The 14811-nt window shown below is 35.0% G+C and overlaps 1 protein-coding gene across 2 annotated transcripts; it reads left to right on the top strand.

The window, feature by feature from the left end:
• Positions 1-5176: 5176 nt before the first annotated feature.
• TMEM126A (transmembrane protein 126A) lies at positions 5177-13017 on the top strand. Of its 2 annotated transcripts, none has more exons than XM_006197463.4 (5): positions 5177-5316; positions 7101-7196; positions 10725-10918; positions 12064-12178; positions 12813-13017. In XM_006197463.4, the coding sequence occupies exons 2-5, from the start codon at positions 7108-7110 to the stop codon at positions 13003-13005; spliced, it is 591 nt and encodes a 196-aa protein (XP_006197525.1). In that variant the 5' UTR covers positions 5177-5316; positions 7101-7107; the 3' UTR covers positions 13006-13017. The 2 variants fall into 2 exon arrangements, with proteins under 2 accessions (XP_006197525.1, XP_015098833.1); XM_015243347.3 differs by having other exon boundaries at positions 5186-5316; positions 7066-7196.
• The last annotated feature ends 1794 nt before the right edge of the window (positions 13018-14811 follow it).

Raw genomic sequence — 14811 nt, 5'->3', positions numbered from 1 at the left:
CCCCACAGATGACTATAATAATTATAAAAAACATCCAAAAACATACTATTTAGAGTTTTTTCCAGATAGGAGACAAAGTTTTGATCCTTTTCAAAGTATTTACATTGTGGTTTCTTTTATTCATTAAGATATAATTGACATACAATATTATATTAGTTTCAGATGCAGAACATAGTTCTTGTGCATCTGATTTAATATATGCATATGATTTATAATATATTTAATAGATGTATATCTTTTATAATGATTACCACAATAAATCTAGTTAACATCCATCACCACATATATTTCCAAGCATTTTTTTCCTAGGATAAAAACTTTCAAGATTTACTCTCTTAGCAATACAGTATCATTAACTGTAGTCACCATGTTATACATTATGTCCCTAGGAACATTGATCTATCAACCAATGGGATGGAATAGATAGTCAAGAAATAAATCCTTGTATATATATGGCCAAGTGATTTTTGGAAAGGTTGCCAAAACTACACAACGGGAAAAGAACAGTCTCTTCAACATATGGTGTCTGGAAAACTAGATATACATCTACATGCAAAAGAATAAAGTCGGCCTTTTCCGTACTCCATATCCAAAAACTGCTAAAAGAAGACATAGGGGAAAAACTTGAGGACATTGGATTTGGCAATGATTTCTTGGCTATGACACCAAAAGCACAGGTAACAAAATAAAAAATAGACATATGGGGGTACATCAAACTTAAAGACTTCTGCACATCAAAGCAAACAATCAACAGAATAAAAAGACAATCTATGGAATAGGATAAAATAATTACAAGTCATATCTGATAAGAGGTTAATATCCAGAATATATAAAGAACTTCTACAACTCAACAACAAAATCCAATTAAAATACAGGCAAATGAATTGAACAGTTATTTCTCTAAAGAATATACACTAATGCCAATAAGCACATAAAAGGATGCTTAACAACATCACTAATTAGGGACACACAAATCAAACCACTTTCAAATATCCCCTGATACCGACCAGGATGGTCACTATCAAAAGAAAACACTGGCGAGGATGTGGAGAAGTTGGAACCCTTGGTTACTGTCGGTAGGAATGTAAAATGATGCAGCCATTGTGGAAAACAGTATGGAGGTTCCTCAAAAATAAAACAGAAATAGAAATACCACATGATCCAGAAACCTCATTTCTAGTTATATAATCCAACAAACTTCAAAGCAAGGTCTTGAAGACATATTTACACACCCATATTCATCAAAGCATTATTTACAATAACCAAGTGGTGGAAGCAACCCAAACATGCATCAACAGATGAATGGATAGAGACAATGTGATACACACACACACACACAGATATAGATACACTGTAATATGCAGCCTTAAAAAAAAAGGAAATTATGTCACATGCTACAGAGTGAATAAACTTAAGGGAACTGTCCTAAATAAAATAAGCCAGTCACAAAAAGGCAACTAATATATGATTCCACTCACATGAAGTATATAAAGTAGTCAAACTCATAGAAACAGAAAGTAGAAAGGTGGTAATCAAGCGCTGAAGGGAGTGGACAGGAGCAATTAGTGTTTCGTGGATATAGAGTTTCAGTGTTCCAAGATGAAAAAGTTCTAGAGATCTGTTGCATAACAATGTGAATATATTTAACACTACTAAACTATATACTTAAAAATGCTTAACATGGTAAGTTTAATGTTACATGTTTTTTACCACAATTTTTTAAACTAGGGCTAAATACTTTTTAGATTTGCAAAATGTGAAAGAATTCACCACGGGAAGATTTGCTTTCTAAGAAATGTCAAAGAGAGTACTTTGGGTCACATGATGGAATAAAAATCCATAAAAAGAATGAAGAACACTAGCGATAGCAAATATGTGGATAAATATAAATGTTTTATTTTTTTAATTACTTCAAAGACACATGACTACTCACATCAGAAATGGTAACTATGTAGTGTGTAGTTTATAACATATGTAGAAGTAAATGTATGACAATAGCACAAAGACTGAGAAGAAATGGAAGTACACTGTTGTAGCATTCTCCTACTATATGTAAAGTGGTTATTTGAAGATAGTGTGTGACAAGTTAAAGATGATGTTGTAGGTTGAATTGTGCCCCTCCAAACTAAATTTTCAAGTTCTAATCCCCAGTATCTGTGAATGTAACCTTATTTGGAAATAGGATCTTTGCAGATATAAATTAAAATGAGATATATTTGATTACAGTGAGCCCTTAACCAATGGTGTCCTCATAAGATAGGAGAAATTTGGGTACACAGACACACACTGGGGGAAAATGGCCATGAGAAGTCACAAAGACATATGATATAAAAACATAAGCAGAGATTGGAGCAATGCATCTATAGGTAAAGGGACACCAAGGATTGCCAGCAACCACCAGAAGCTAGGAGATGAGCATGAACAGATTGTCCTTTGGCACTTTCAGTGGGAACCAACCCTGCCAATACACTGATTTCAGACTTAAAGCCTCCAAAACAGTGAGTGAATAAATTTGTTGTTTTAAGTCACCCAGTTTGTGGTATTTTCTTCGTGCAGCCTGGGGAAACTGATAGAGATGCGTACTGCATATACTAAAGCAATCACTACAATTTTTAAAAAAGAATTGTAGCTAATAAGCCAACAAAGAAATAAAATGGAATGAAAAATAGTCAGGCCAAAAAAAAAAAAAAGGACAGAAGAAAGGAAATGGGGAATGCAGAACAAATGGGACAAATAGAAAACAAATAGCAAGCTGATATATTTAAACCCTAGAATATGAAAATCATATTAAATATAAATGGTCTAAACATCTCCTTCATTAAAAGTCAGAAATTGTTAATTTAGATAAAAAACAAAATTCAATCATATACTGCCTTCAAGAATCCTATATTAAATATAAAGACACAAGGTTAAAAGTAAAAGAGTGGCAAAAGCTATGTCAACACTTATCAAAAGAAAGTTATTGGAGTGGCTATATTAATATTAAACAAAGTAAACTGCAAAGCAAAACATATTACCAATGATTAAAAAGGTTATTTCATAATGATACAGAAATAAATTTATCTTAAAAGTTTACTGATACAATAATGAAGCTTCAAAATACATGAAGCAAGAGCTGATAGATGTGAAAGTAGACATAGGAAAGTTCCCATAATAGAGATTTCAATTCCTGTCTCTCAATAATAGAATAAGTTGGTAGAAACTCAGAAAGGATAAAGAAGTCTTCAACAATGCTAAGGACCAACTTATGCTATTTGACGTTTTCAAACAATTGGCACGACAGCAGCATATACATTCTTTTTAATCACCCATGAAACATTTACCCAGATAGACCAGAGGCTATAAACATGAATGCATCTAAAAGGAGTCAAACCATTCTAACTATATTCTCTGACCACAATGGAACAGAAATAGAAATCAATAACAGAAAGGTATCTTGAAAATTGGAACTATTAGGAAACTAACACGCTTCTAAATAATCCACAGGTCAAAGAAAAAAGCAAAGAGAATGTAGAAAGTGTTTTGAACTGAATTAAAATAATAAACAATATTTCAAAATTGGTGGGATATAGTTAAAGAAATATTTGGAGGGAAACTGATAACACTAACCTCATATGTTGGGGACAAAGAGATCTCACACCAATGACCTCAGCTTCCTCCTTAAGAAATTAAGAAATGAGGAACAAATTAAAGTCTAGGTAGGAGTAAGAAAGGAGAAATATAGACCAGAACAGAATACAATCAAATTAAAAATAGAAAACAAGTCAATTAAATTAAAAAAAAACCAGTTGGTAGGATCAAAAAAAAAATGATAAACCATTAGCCAGACTGATTACACATTAAAAATAGAGACACAAATGATCCATAGAAAAGTGACGTCACTACACTACAGATTTTAAAAGACAATAAAGGAATATTATGAACAACTTAAGGCAATACATTTGAGAACTTACGTGAAATAAACATTTCATCTTGTCTTGTGAAGAACTGATTTTTTTAATAAAATCTCAACTTACTAAATTATTTTTATTACTCCAGAATGGAATGCTACAGATACTGTAAAGCATGCACATTTATTAACTTCAGAATTAGTTTCAAACCGTTAAAAATGAAATTGGAATAAGAATATAAAATGGGATGTTGGGGAAAAAGTATTATTCCCCCCACCCCATAGCTCTCTCTCGCGCCCCCAAGCACACATAATCTAAAAATCTGGTTTTCCCAAACTGTCTCCTCATTTACCTCAGAAACTTGCCACTTAGGATGTACGCTGACTTCCTACCTCGGTATCTGAGGACCTGTTTTTATTTTCTGGTTCAATGAGAAGCGATGATTTGACATCAGATAAATCCCCCTCAGCGAAGGAGTTCTGGGGTAGGAGGGGAGGGAGCCCTTATGCTCACCTCCCCTATGAAGTTCCCCCTTTACCTTGAATACCACTTTCTCCTTAGATAAAGCTCAATCATTTTCGAAGCAACCTTGGTAAGCGCTTTCATAGGATCTTCACAACTTTACAAAATAATCAACGAGAGTGTTGTTTCCCCTCTTGTTTAACAGAGAGGAAAGAAACTGGGAGGATAAGACCAGAAATAGAGGTCTTCAGAGATTTGGTCCAAGACTTTAGTTTCCAGTTATCCTGACTGATGGAACCACAAGACTCCCTTGCTCACCAAATCTTGCGTTTATAAGCAGTACTCTACAAGGCCTCAGGAATCCTCAGAAAGAAAAAAAAAAAAAAAAAAGCTCCTGTTTGCTCTTGCTGTGGTGGGACAATCAGTCAAATCTTAACATGGCACAAGGAGCTCCAGGTCCAAGGGAGAATAGAAAATAGATGGAGCAAAGAAATTTCAGGTACACTTAGACTTTTTAACCGAGTACCTTTCGTATGCCAAGGGCTGTGCAGTTTTTCTATACCCCATATCAATAACTGAGGTATAATCTATTGGCCGGGAACTTTGCCCAAGGTAGATTTTCAATGAAAGGGGCAGGTTTAGGGTCACTCAACTTTAATCCTGAAATTTCACAATTTCCGCAGTCTCTGTCCGAGAGGCGGGGAGGTTGCAACCATTACCTCCGCGGTCGCCAAGTCTCATTGCTCAGAAGCACAGCACCTCCCACGGATGGAAGTCCTTAAGTGCGACCTCTGTCCTGGAAGCCCAATCAGCAGCCGGGCAGCTGCACAGCGCGCGCCTCGGGCCATGTCACGTGTCAGTCAAAGATGGCTGCTCCCGGGCGAGTTGGGCAAAGGTTGGAGTGAGCCCCCGCGTGGCGGAGGAAGACCGAGGAGGCAGCGACTGCTGGCAGCCGAGTGTTAAGGTACTCGCCTTACGGGGGAAAGGGTGCAGTAAACGGCACGGTAGCTAGAGAAGCCCAGTGACATGCTTCATCCGCAGCGCGGGAATGAGATCCTGGAACTGGGTTGGAAGAGGAGGAGGGGAGTCGGTTCTGCCGCACCGACCGTCCCTTTATTTTACACCCTAGAAGAAAAGGCCTTAATATTTGAATTACACCTATAAGGGCGAGGGGAAAAAGTCCCTGTTGGAGCTTAATCCTGGGTTTACTGCCAATATACAGGGTGACCTTGGCCTAATTTAATTTTCAGAGGCCCCACTTTACTTATTGCCTATCTCAGAAGCTACCCTGAGTGTCGGGAGATAGCTCGTGCAGAAGCCCTGAAATGTTTGTAATATTTAAACGTGGCATTGTCTTTGATAAGGATTTATTATTAATAACCGGGATACAGTGGCCTGCTGCGGGCTGCCCAGTCAGAATCCTCAACACCAACTTATTCATTGCCTCTATAGGGAGGGCAGAGATGCTATCATGTTACTGTAACCAACGGCCTCAGAAAGTTTGAATCCAAGACACCTAAACATAAATTTCTAAACCTAAATTGTAATACTTATGTTAATTTTAAGTTTAGGATATGAAATTTCAGTGCACTCAACATATTCCAAGTGATCTCTTGTACCTAATGGCTAACCAGTGAATATTTGTTAGTGTTATAAATTAACCTTGTAGCAAATGGATAGTGAACCAAGAAAATTTAATTTCTTGAAATCATGCTGTCCTTTTTTTCTAAACTTTTGCTTTTCTTAACCCTGCTACCCTAAAATTTTAATGAGCTAGATCTTTAGGCTAAAATTCATCAGTTACTATTCCTTTACCCTTTATTTCCAACTAGTGCAGGAATCAACAAACAACCTGCCTGTGGGCCAGACAATGCCTACTGCTTGTTTCTATACAGCCAGCTAGAATGATTTATACTTTAAGAATTGTTTTGTTTTTTAAAAAAGATTCAACAAAGACCATTTGTGCCCCACAAAGTTAAAATATTTATTATCTGGCCCTTTAGAGAAGTTTGCTGACCTCTGCTCTAGGTTATACCTATAAATGAAAGCACTGGGTATATCTGTCTTCTATTAAATAATACCAAATTCTTTTCTAAAGTGGTTGTACCCAAATTGGTACATTTATGCTTCCACCAGTAAGTAGCACATGAGTTTCAGTTACCCCACATCCTTGCCAGTCATTGAAATTTAATTTCTTCCCAGTAATCAAAACTTAATTTCTATTTCCCTGATTATTGTGAGGTTAAGCATATTTTCATGTTTTGGGCTCTTTGGCTTTTTTTGTGAAAGGAAAACCTGTTCAAACCTTTAGTCAGCCTTTCTATTGGGTTGGTTGCCTTTTTCTTGTTGATTTATACTTCTTTACATATTCTGGGTACTAACTACTCATTGCCAACATTTTCTCCCACACTAGCCTATCCTTATTTCAGTTGGTTAATATTAGTTTATTATTAGCTTTAGGTCTTTTATGTTTAATGCTGTTTGCAAATTTAAAATATTTTTAAGGGTTATAAAGATATTCTGTATTTCCTATAAGCTTATGTGTTGTCTTTCATGTTCTGGTTTCTATTTCACATAGATTTGTCTTTTGAGGTGGGTGTTTATGCATTGATTTTTTCAGATTATGAAATCAAGCTATGGCTAATTCATTTAAAATTAAATGTTTATTGTTTTCAGAAGGCTCTTTGTAAGCCCTTTTGCTGTTTTTCTATAGATCCACATTATTGAAAAATGATATTTTAATTTAAGGCTCAAGATGGAAAATCATGAACCAGATGATACTATCAAGGAAAAGTTAATTGATATCATAACCAGAAAAATTAGCCAACTTCCAGAAGCAGACAGGTGAGATTCCTTCTTAATTAAACAAAAGTTTTTAAGGTGAATTTTCATTGTTGATTCGTCTCAAATTTATTTCGTTTGAGTATAAACAACAGAGAATCTCATAAGGAAATTGAGATTTTTCTTGCATTGATGTGAAAACCAAGGCCCAGGGAGATTAACCAATTTTGCTCTAAGTCCAGGCTAAAATTCATGTCTTTACACCTATCTTTTTTTGACATACAATAGTTCTCCATTTGGCTTGATAGTTTTTCCATCTGGCTTAGACTATGGTCAAACATTTATGGACCAATTTAAATAACGAAACTTTAAAATAGCTTGTAAAGTGTCTCCTCTCTCAATTCATTTCTGTCACTATGCTTACCAGTCTAATAGTGCCATGTAACACACATAGCTAGACAAGGAATGTCAGAGAAATGGGATCATAGCTAAAGGATCTTTAAGGTATTAAATTTATATAGAAAACATACTGATCTTTGAAGACACCATCCAGTGAACTACAGTATTCTTCCACAAAATGCTCTTAGACCTCCTTGGCAAGGCAGTCTCTCCAAGGTTCCATTTAAACTGAAAATCTGAGAACAAAAAGGATGAAGAAGAACCAGCCTGGGGAGGAGGAGAGAATGGCATATGCCGAGGCCAAAGGATAGCAAAGAGTTTGTCATATTTGAGGAACCAGTGTTACTAAAGTACAAGGGAAGTGGGCATAAGGTTGAAGGAACAGGAAAAGTTTTAAGCAGGGATTGAACCAGCTAACATTTCCAGGGAACATTACAGCTGCTTTATTGAAAATAGATTTAACATAGGAGAGAAAAAAGAAGATGACCAGCAGGAAAACTAGTGTAATAATCCTACCTAGTGAGCCATAGTGGCAGCTGAGGTTAAAAAAATGTACGGATTTGAAATATAGTTTGGAAGTATAATCTTACTATCTTGCACAAATTTCAGGCTTGCTGCCATTTACCCTCTCAACAAGGGAGAACCTATAAAGCAAAGGCAGTCGTAAGAACTTTCACAAGCTGTTTACCCAACACCCCTCCCTTCCAATACACACATACACACACACTGTACATCCTTTTTGTTATTATTTTCTGTAGGTAAACAAAAACTTCTCAAGCAAAGAAAGGCACATGCCCATGTTCCCAGGCCAGTAAGGGAGGGAAAGCCAGAAAGACTGACACAAAGAATAGAGTAGATGTGATAACCTTGAAGAGAAAGCAAGCAGACTGTGTTATTGGGACTTTGACCAACTTAGAAAGAATAAGCAATGGGAAAGTAAGCTGAAATTGCAAAGTAAGCTTTAGTTTGAAAGGCATAAATTGCTCTCAAACATTGGCACCTAAACAGGGCAGATGACAGCATCTCCTTATCTTTGCTTTGTTTCCTGTTTTACCTCTGTTCTTATTTTACCTATCCTAGTTCTAGGTTTGAATCCTCATCCCTTCTTGCATTACCAATTAGATGTATTTAATAGTTATTTGAAAAGTTCTTAAATGTATGAAACTTTAATATCAAACATTTCACTTTCTTATCTATAAAATAATTTCACGTACCATATATTTCATTGTCATTTGTTAAATCTAGTCTTATATTTCATGTGTTTAGTTCATACAGCTAGTTATTTTGTGGGTATATCTTGCCAAAAAGTCATGAGTTTCTAATTGTATAGGCACTTGTTTTGAACACTGACTGGCAATGGTGCTGCTAGATAATAACAATTTTGTATTGAATTATTAACTAAAAAATGTGACTTTAAGCCACAGGAAATTAAAATCCAGTTGGGAGAGAGCAAACTTTGCTATTCAGATTCCAATTACATTCCTTGTTGTATTTAGGTACTTATTTGCATAAGTTCTTATAATATTTAAAATTACTGTTATCAGTATATAATTACAGTGTGTATATTTATAAGTTATATAATGTATATGTGCAAATTATTTACCTCTGAGCATTTGTTCCTATGACTAAAAAGATTATATTTCACAGTATTTGTTAAGGAGATTAAATAACAATATTTTAGAGGAAGTGCTCGTTTCCCATTTCCTCAGCGCCCACAAAAATACATAGGTTTTTTCACATTCATGTGTTCTGTTTGGTAGGTTCTCTAGGCACTCATCAAAGTTTAAATATTACCTTGTGTACCCTCAGTTTCTAAACTGCCTCTCTTGAACTGCCATTATCATTTTAATACACTTCTGTTATATCTGAAGCTTACATGTTTTTCATTCTCCAATAAGATACTAGGAAAACACGGAAGGTAGAAGGTAATTTTTTGTGCCTTTAGCACAAAGCCTGCTGCATGCAGTAGTAGGTGCTCAATGATTCATAGTGACATTAGGATTGCAAAGTGACAGGTAAGAAAAGTAATACCTTATACAATGTAGGAAGCTCAGTTAGGAATTCTTAGAAAAGCTGTCCTGAGTGTTAACAATAGAAGTTAGAAGGGGTATTGTGTGTCTATTTTTTGGCTAATTAATTACCCCTGTAGTTCCCTGCTCTACCAGCTGAGCTAGCGAAGGGTGCATAGTTTGGCTAATTAAGAGTAATAAATAACCTCTAATGGAAAAAAAATTGTAAACGAATATATGCATGTACATGCGTGACTGGGATATTATGCTGTATACCAGAGACCGACACATTGTAACTGACTACTTCAATTTAAAAAATTAATTTAAAAAAAAGTAATGAGAAAACTATGAGGTTGACACCTGTGTTAGAGATGACAAGGCAGGTGGCAAAAAAAATAGTGGGCTGAAGAGTTTGAATGGGAGTATTTTCAGTATTTGGCAGTGTTAGGGAATTCCCCCACAAACTAAAAAATGCATAGAATATTTGTTTTAAAACTCTTACATACCTTGCTTAAAAACTAGTTCTACCACTATCCCCAAAACATCAATTTATTCTTATTTCAATGACTTCTTACAAAGTACCTATCATAGTGTATCCCTTCAATGTTAGTATTCCTCCAGCCTCCTAATCCTGACTAATGCTTCAAGGAAGGAAACTTATCAGTTCCCCTTAATGAATGCCTTCTCTGTGTCAGGTGCTGTTGAAGCCAGTATCTTTGCATCCATTGTCTTCAAGTTGTTTAGAGACTAGTGGGGAAGCCTGACATGTAAATCAATAAGATAGTACTGCCTTATAATGTGTTGTTCTACAGAAGTACTGGGTATTGTGGGAGCCCAGAGAGGCACTCCAATCACTCTTCAGAAACCCCTCCTTGCCACATATAGTTGAGGGGAAATTTCCATAATAATATCTTTAGTAAAATCACAAAATACATTTAACAAAATCTAAATGTATCGTATTCTTAAGTGTTGACCAAATTCAAAGCCTTTTAGAATAAAAATCTATATGTAAAACATCATGACTTTAAATTTTCTGTTTTATGGTGCTATAAGGTATAAACGTTGTATCCTGTTAATCCTAGAGTCCTGATAAATTCCATAACATATGCCGGAATTGTTATTAGAGAGCTTACATGCACAACAAAGCCCCCAAAAAAGTTACTGTTTTTTCTTGCCCACTCAGGAATGTGCTTGAAAATGGATCAACATATATTGGACTTAACGCTGGTCTCTGTGGCCTAATAGCAAACAGTCTTTTCCGACGCATCTTACATGTGACACAGGCTCGTATAGCTGCTGGATTACCAATGGCAGTGATCCCATTTTTGACAGCATACACATCTTACCAAGGTTTTGTAAGTTTACCTTTGAATACAGGTAAATTCTGTTTCACCATCACCAGCACGTTTGCTTTAGTATACAGTATTTGCTCCTTACGTTAATTCTTAGAATTAATTAATCCTTATAGCAGGTAGCTATATGCTATAATGTAGTCAGTGCTTGGATAAGACTAAACCTTGTTAGCCATTCTACAGAAAGTAGCAATTAATTCATATTAGCATGGTCTGCCAAAAAAGTAAATTAACACATATACACAGTACTTCTATATACTTTCCTTTATCTAACTTATCTTTCCCATAGTGGTAAGAAATATTTAGAAAATTTAATTTTTTTAAGTGCTCACTTAAACACAAGTTTCCTAAAGGGAAACATTTTTATGGGAACAAGGCTCTTTATGTACTAAAGCACTAAATGTGTATATGTACAATACTTATCAGATACATGGAGACTTGACTTCCTTTGGACAGTTTACTGTATTTGCTCAGTGCTCCAAATACAGGTATATCATGAGATAATTTCTGATCACTGATTTCAAAACAAAATGATTACAAGTGGTGGTGGGGAGGGAGGTAGTCCATTTAAATTCTCTTAAGTGCTACTCCAAATCTGTTTAAATTGGATGAGTATTTTGCTTAAATCCCCAAGACTAATGTGGAAGGAATTTTATGATCCAGGGAAACCTACTGTACAATGAACTGAACAGGGTAAGTGAAGACATAGGTTAACTTAGCCTTCTATTTTTACTATACCCTGTACTTTAATATACCTTGTAATTTGGAAATGAGTAATTTTATAAAAATAAAATCACACTATATAATGTAAAAATATAAGATGAATCAAATTGTTACAGCAAATTTCCCATGGGTTTAAAAGTTTCTTAAAGACAAAAATATTAGCTCAGGCTTGCTAATACAAGTGCAGAAAACTACAAGCAGTGCAAACCAAGATTATTACATTCAACTTCAGAACAAATTAGAGAATTTTTCCCAAGAAGGTTTTATCAGTTATTCCCAGCTGCTTTAGATTATCTGTGCATGTAATTACACCTTTTAACATGACTTGTAGAAATGCATTTGCTGTATTACTGCCTGAAAATTATCTGTGATACATATGAGGGGAACTTGCATTCTTTAAATCCTGTTTGCTTGACTGTCCATTTGCAGAACTAATTTATTTTCTAGGTGATCTGCAATGTGAAACTTGTACCATCATACGAGGTGGATTGGTTGGCCTTATTTTTGGTGGTCTGTACCCTGCTTTCTTGGCTATACCTGTGAATGGTGGCCTAGCAGCCAGGTAGGATTATTTGTTTTCTCATAATCTTTGAAAAACTTTAATAATATATAAATGAGTGCCTAGAAAATGCAAAGCTTAAAATAGCAAGTACATTTTCTATTTTTTAAGGCAATGTTACCTATCTGATTTGAAAGAGTTAATATGACATGTTTTGACATCAAAGATACTTCTCAAGAATTTGAGAAGTGTCCTAGAAATCTATTACACTACCTCTTGGGTGTATAGTTCAGGTTCTTTATGGATTCAGTGACAGCTACAAAGCTGCAAACAATACTGACTAGTGTGAAAGCTACATTATATGCATGTTTTTTACAGTTTGAGTACTTCCTCTAAAGAAAAATCCCCATCAAAAAATGTCTAGGTTTAATTCAGTTATTCTCTGATGAACTCTTGTATCAAGCAGTCTATACTATATGAGCTTCCAGAGGTGAAATGGAAAAGGAGACAAAAAACCCCAAAAGGACAGTTTTTAGTACTAATAGAATTTGAAGAGAATATATCAGTACCTTAACCTTTACTTAAACTAGTTTTATTCTAAAACTTCTGGTATTAATAATGTACTCTATATACATAGGCCTGCCACTTGATACAACTACTATCTTTTCTAGTGAACTGTCTCAATGTTTTCTTACAGGTATAACTCAGCCCTGCTACCAGAGAAAGGAAACATCTTAAATTACTGGGTTAGAATTTCTAAGCCTGTCTTTAGAAAGATGTTATTTCCCATTTTGCTCCAGACTGGGTTTGCAGCATACCTTGGGTCTAGACAATATAAAGTACTTATAAAGGCTCTTCAGTTACCTGAACCTGGCATAGAAATTCAGTGATTGTTAAGCAAACGTATACACAAAAATAAAATTGTAAAAATAACCTACGTCTAATGTATTAATAAACACAGACTTGTAATTTATCATATGAGGGACAATTCTGGGATCTACAACAAAAGGCTGAAGACTTAAAAGTATTCAACACTACCCACTTAAACAAGAGCACTTCTGTAGTTTGCTCAATATTATCCCTCCCACATCACTTGCTCTACTCCTTAATATTAAGCAGTTTGGTCTGTAACACATGAGAAAATAATCATACAGCAGTTCTCACTGAAGACCTCACAAAGAATCCTAACGTGAATGAAAATAGGGGGGGTGCTTGGGGGAGTATGGATACACTACAGAAATGTTATACGTCACTTTCTCAATTCATTGCTTCCATAGTTATTATTCATTCATAGAATCTTAGAACAATTTTAAAACACTCCTCAAAGAGGGATCAATTCCAGTATTAACAGATGATTATTCAGGCTTAGCTTGAGCTGTTCTAATGATACAGTTACCTACTTCAAAAGTCACATTATTTATATCCTTGGAAAGCTATATTCTTTTAAGATTGAGGTAAATTCTATCTTTGAAGCTTACATGTAGTGTGGTATAGTTCTTTGGAATCATGTAGACCTGAGCCTTTTATTATAAGCTGTATGATCCTAAAAGTTAGCTCATCTCTCTGGTCCTCAGTTTCCCCATCAGTAACCTCACTCAAGATTGGTATTATATAACATATCACTGAACATCAGTCACTCATAGTAGCCAAATTCTCGTTGTCTTTTAAAATATCATAGTCTATTCCTTACTTCCTAAGATAGATCATTTAAATTTTTGAAATAACCTATTGTGTTTCCCTGCCTAAAACTTTCTATCACAGTTCTTTAAACCATTTTATGTGACAGCACCTAAATCAGCATTGTCCAGCAAAACTTTCTGTGATGATGGAAATATTTTTTATCTGACTGGCAATATGTTAGCACTCGCCATATGTGGCTACTGCGCACCTGAAATGTGACTAGTGCACCTGAGTAACTGAATTTATTTATTAAAAATTTTAGCCACATGTGGCTAACAGCTACAGTATTAAGACAATGCCAGTCTAGACCAACACTTTCTTATGAAACAAGTTAATCACACAAAAAATATTAAGTGTCACCCTAGATCACATTCATAATCATCTTTACTATTCATTCCAAATATAGTGACCTATCTGTTAAATAATCTTATGCTACTTAAAAATTACATGAAAGGGGGATTTAGCCTGTCATCTAAAAAAGCAGAATAGGCTTTCAGTGCCCCTTAAAGAAAAGAGCAGTGCAGCTGAAGATTTAAAACTCAAGTGAAATTAACAAAATACATTTTCAGTTTTTCAGAAAGCAAAGACTTGTCCTTTCAACGGGTACCTAATGTACTCTCTACCAAACTTTGATAAAAAATGATCCTGATTATAGGGCAAAAGAATCTATATTTTACTGTGGATATTCTCAGAGTTATAGAATTATGGGTGATTTTCCTTATCATCTTGATTCCTTTCTGTATATTCCCAGTTTTCTGTAATGAATATGCTTTACTTTCACAACTAGGGCAAATATATACAAAAGGCAAAAAACAACCCCTGTTTATTTTACAAGCTAAAATACCAAGATAAACCTTGACTTACCAAAACTATACATTTTATCTGCATTTTGTCACTTTTATTTGAAGCAGAGTTCTACTTGTCACAGTGAAAAAACCAGCTAATTCCTGACTTCAAAAATAAGAAACCCAAATTACTGAATTAGACTCCTTAAAACAGAACGGTGTAATCAACTC

This window comes from Vicugna pacos, chromosome 10, assembly GCF_048564905.1.
Source record: "Vicugna pacos chromosome 10, VicPac4, whole genome shotgun sequence".
Lineage (NCBI taxonomy): Eukaryota > Metazoa > Chordata > Mammalia > Artiodactyla > Camelidae > Vicugna > Vicugna pacos.
The sequence above is the reverse complement of the archived record's forward strand: the minus strand, read 5'-3'. Positions and strand labels throughout refer to the sequence as shown.

Bases quoted from the DNA above. Each gene is read 5' to 3' on its own strand.
- TMEM126A (XM_006197463.4), top strand. From the start codon at position 7,108: ATGGAAAATCATGAACCAGATGATACTATCAAGGAAAAGTTAATTGAT. The intron at 10,919-12,063 runs GTAAATTCTGTT...TTTATTTTCTAG, and splicing joins AAGTTTACCTTTGAATACAG to GTGATCTGCAATGTGAAACT. The intron at 12,179-12,812 runs GTAGGATTATTT...GTTTTCTTACAG, and splicing joins AATGGTGGCCTAGCAGCCAG to GTATAACTCAGCCCTGCTAC.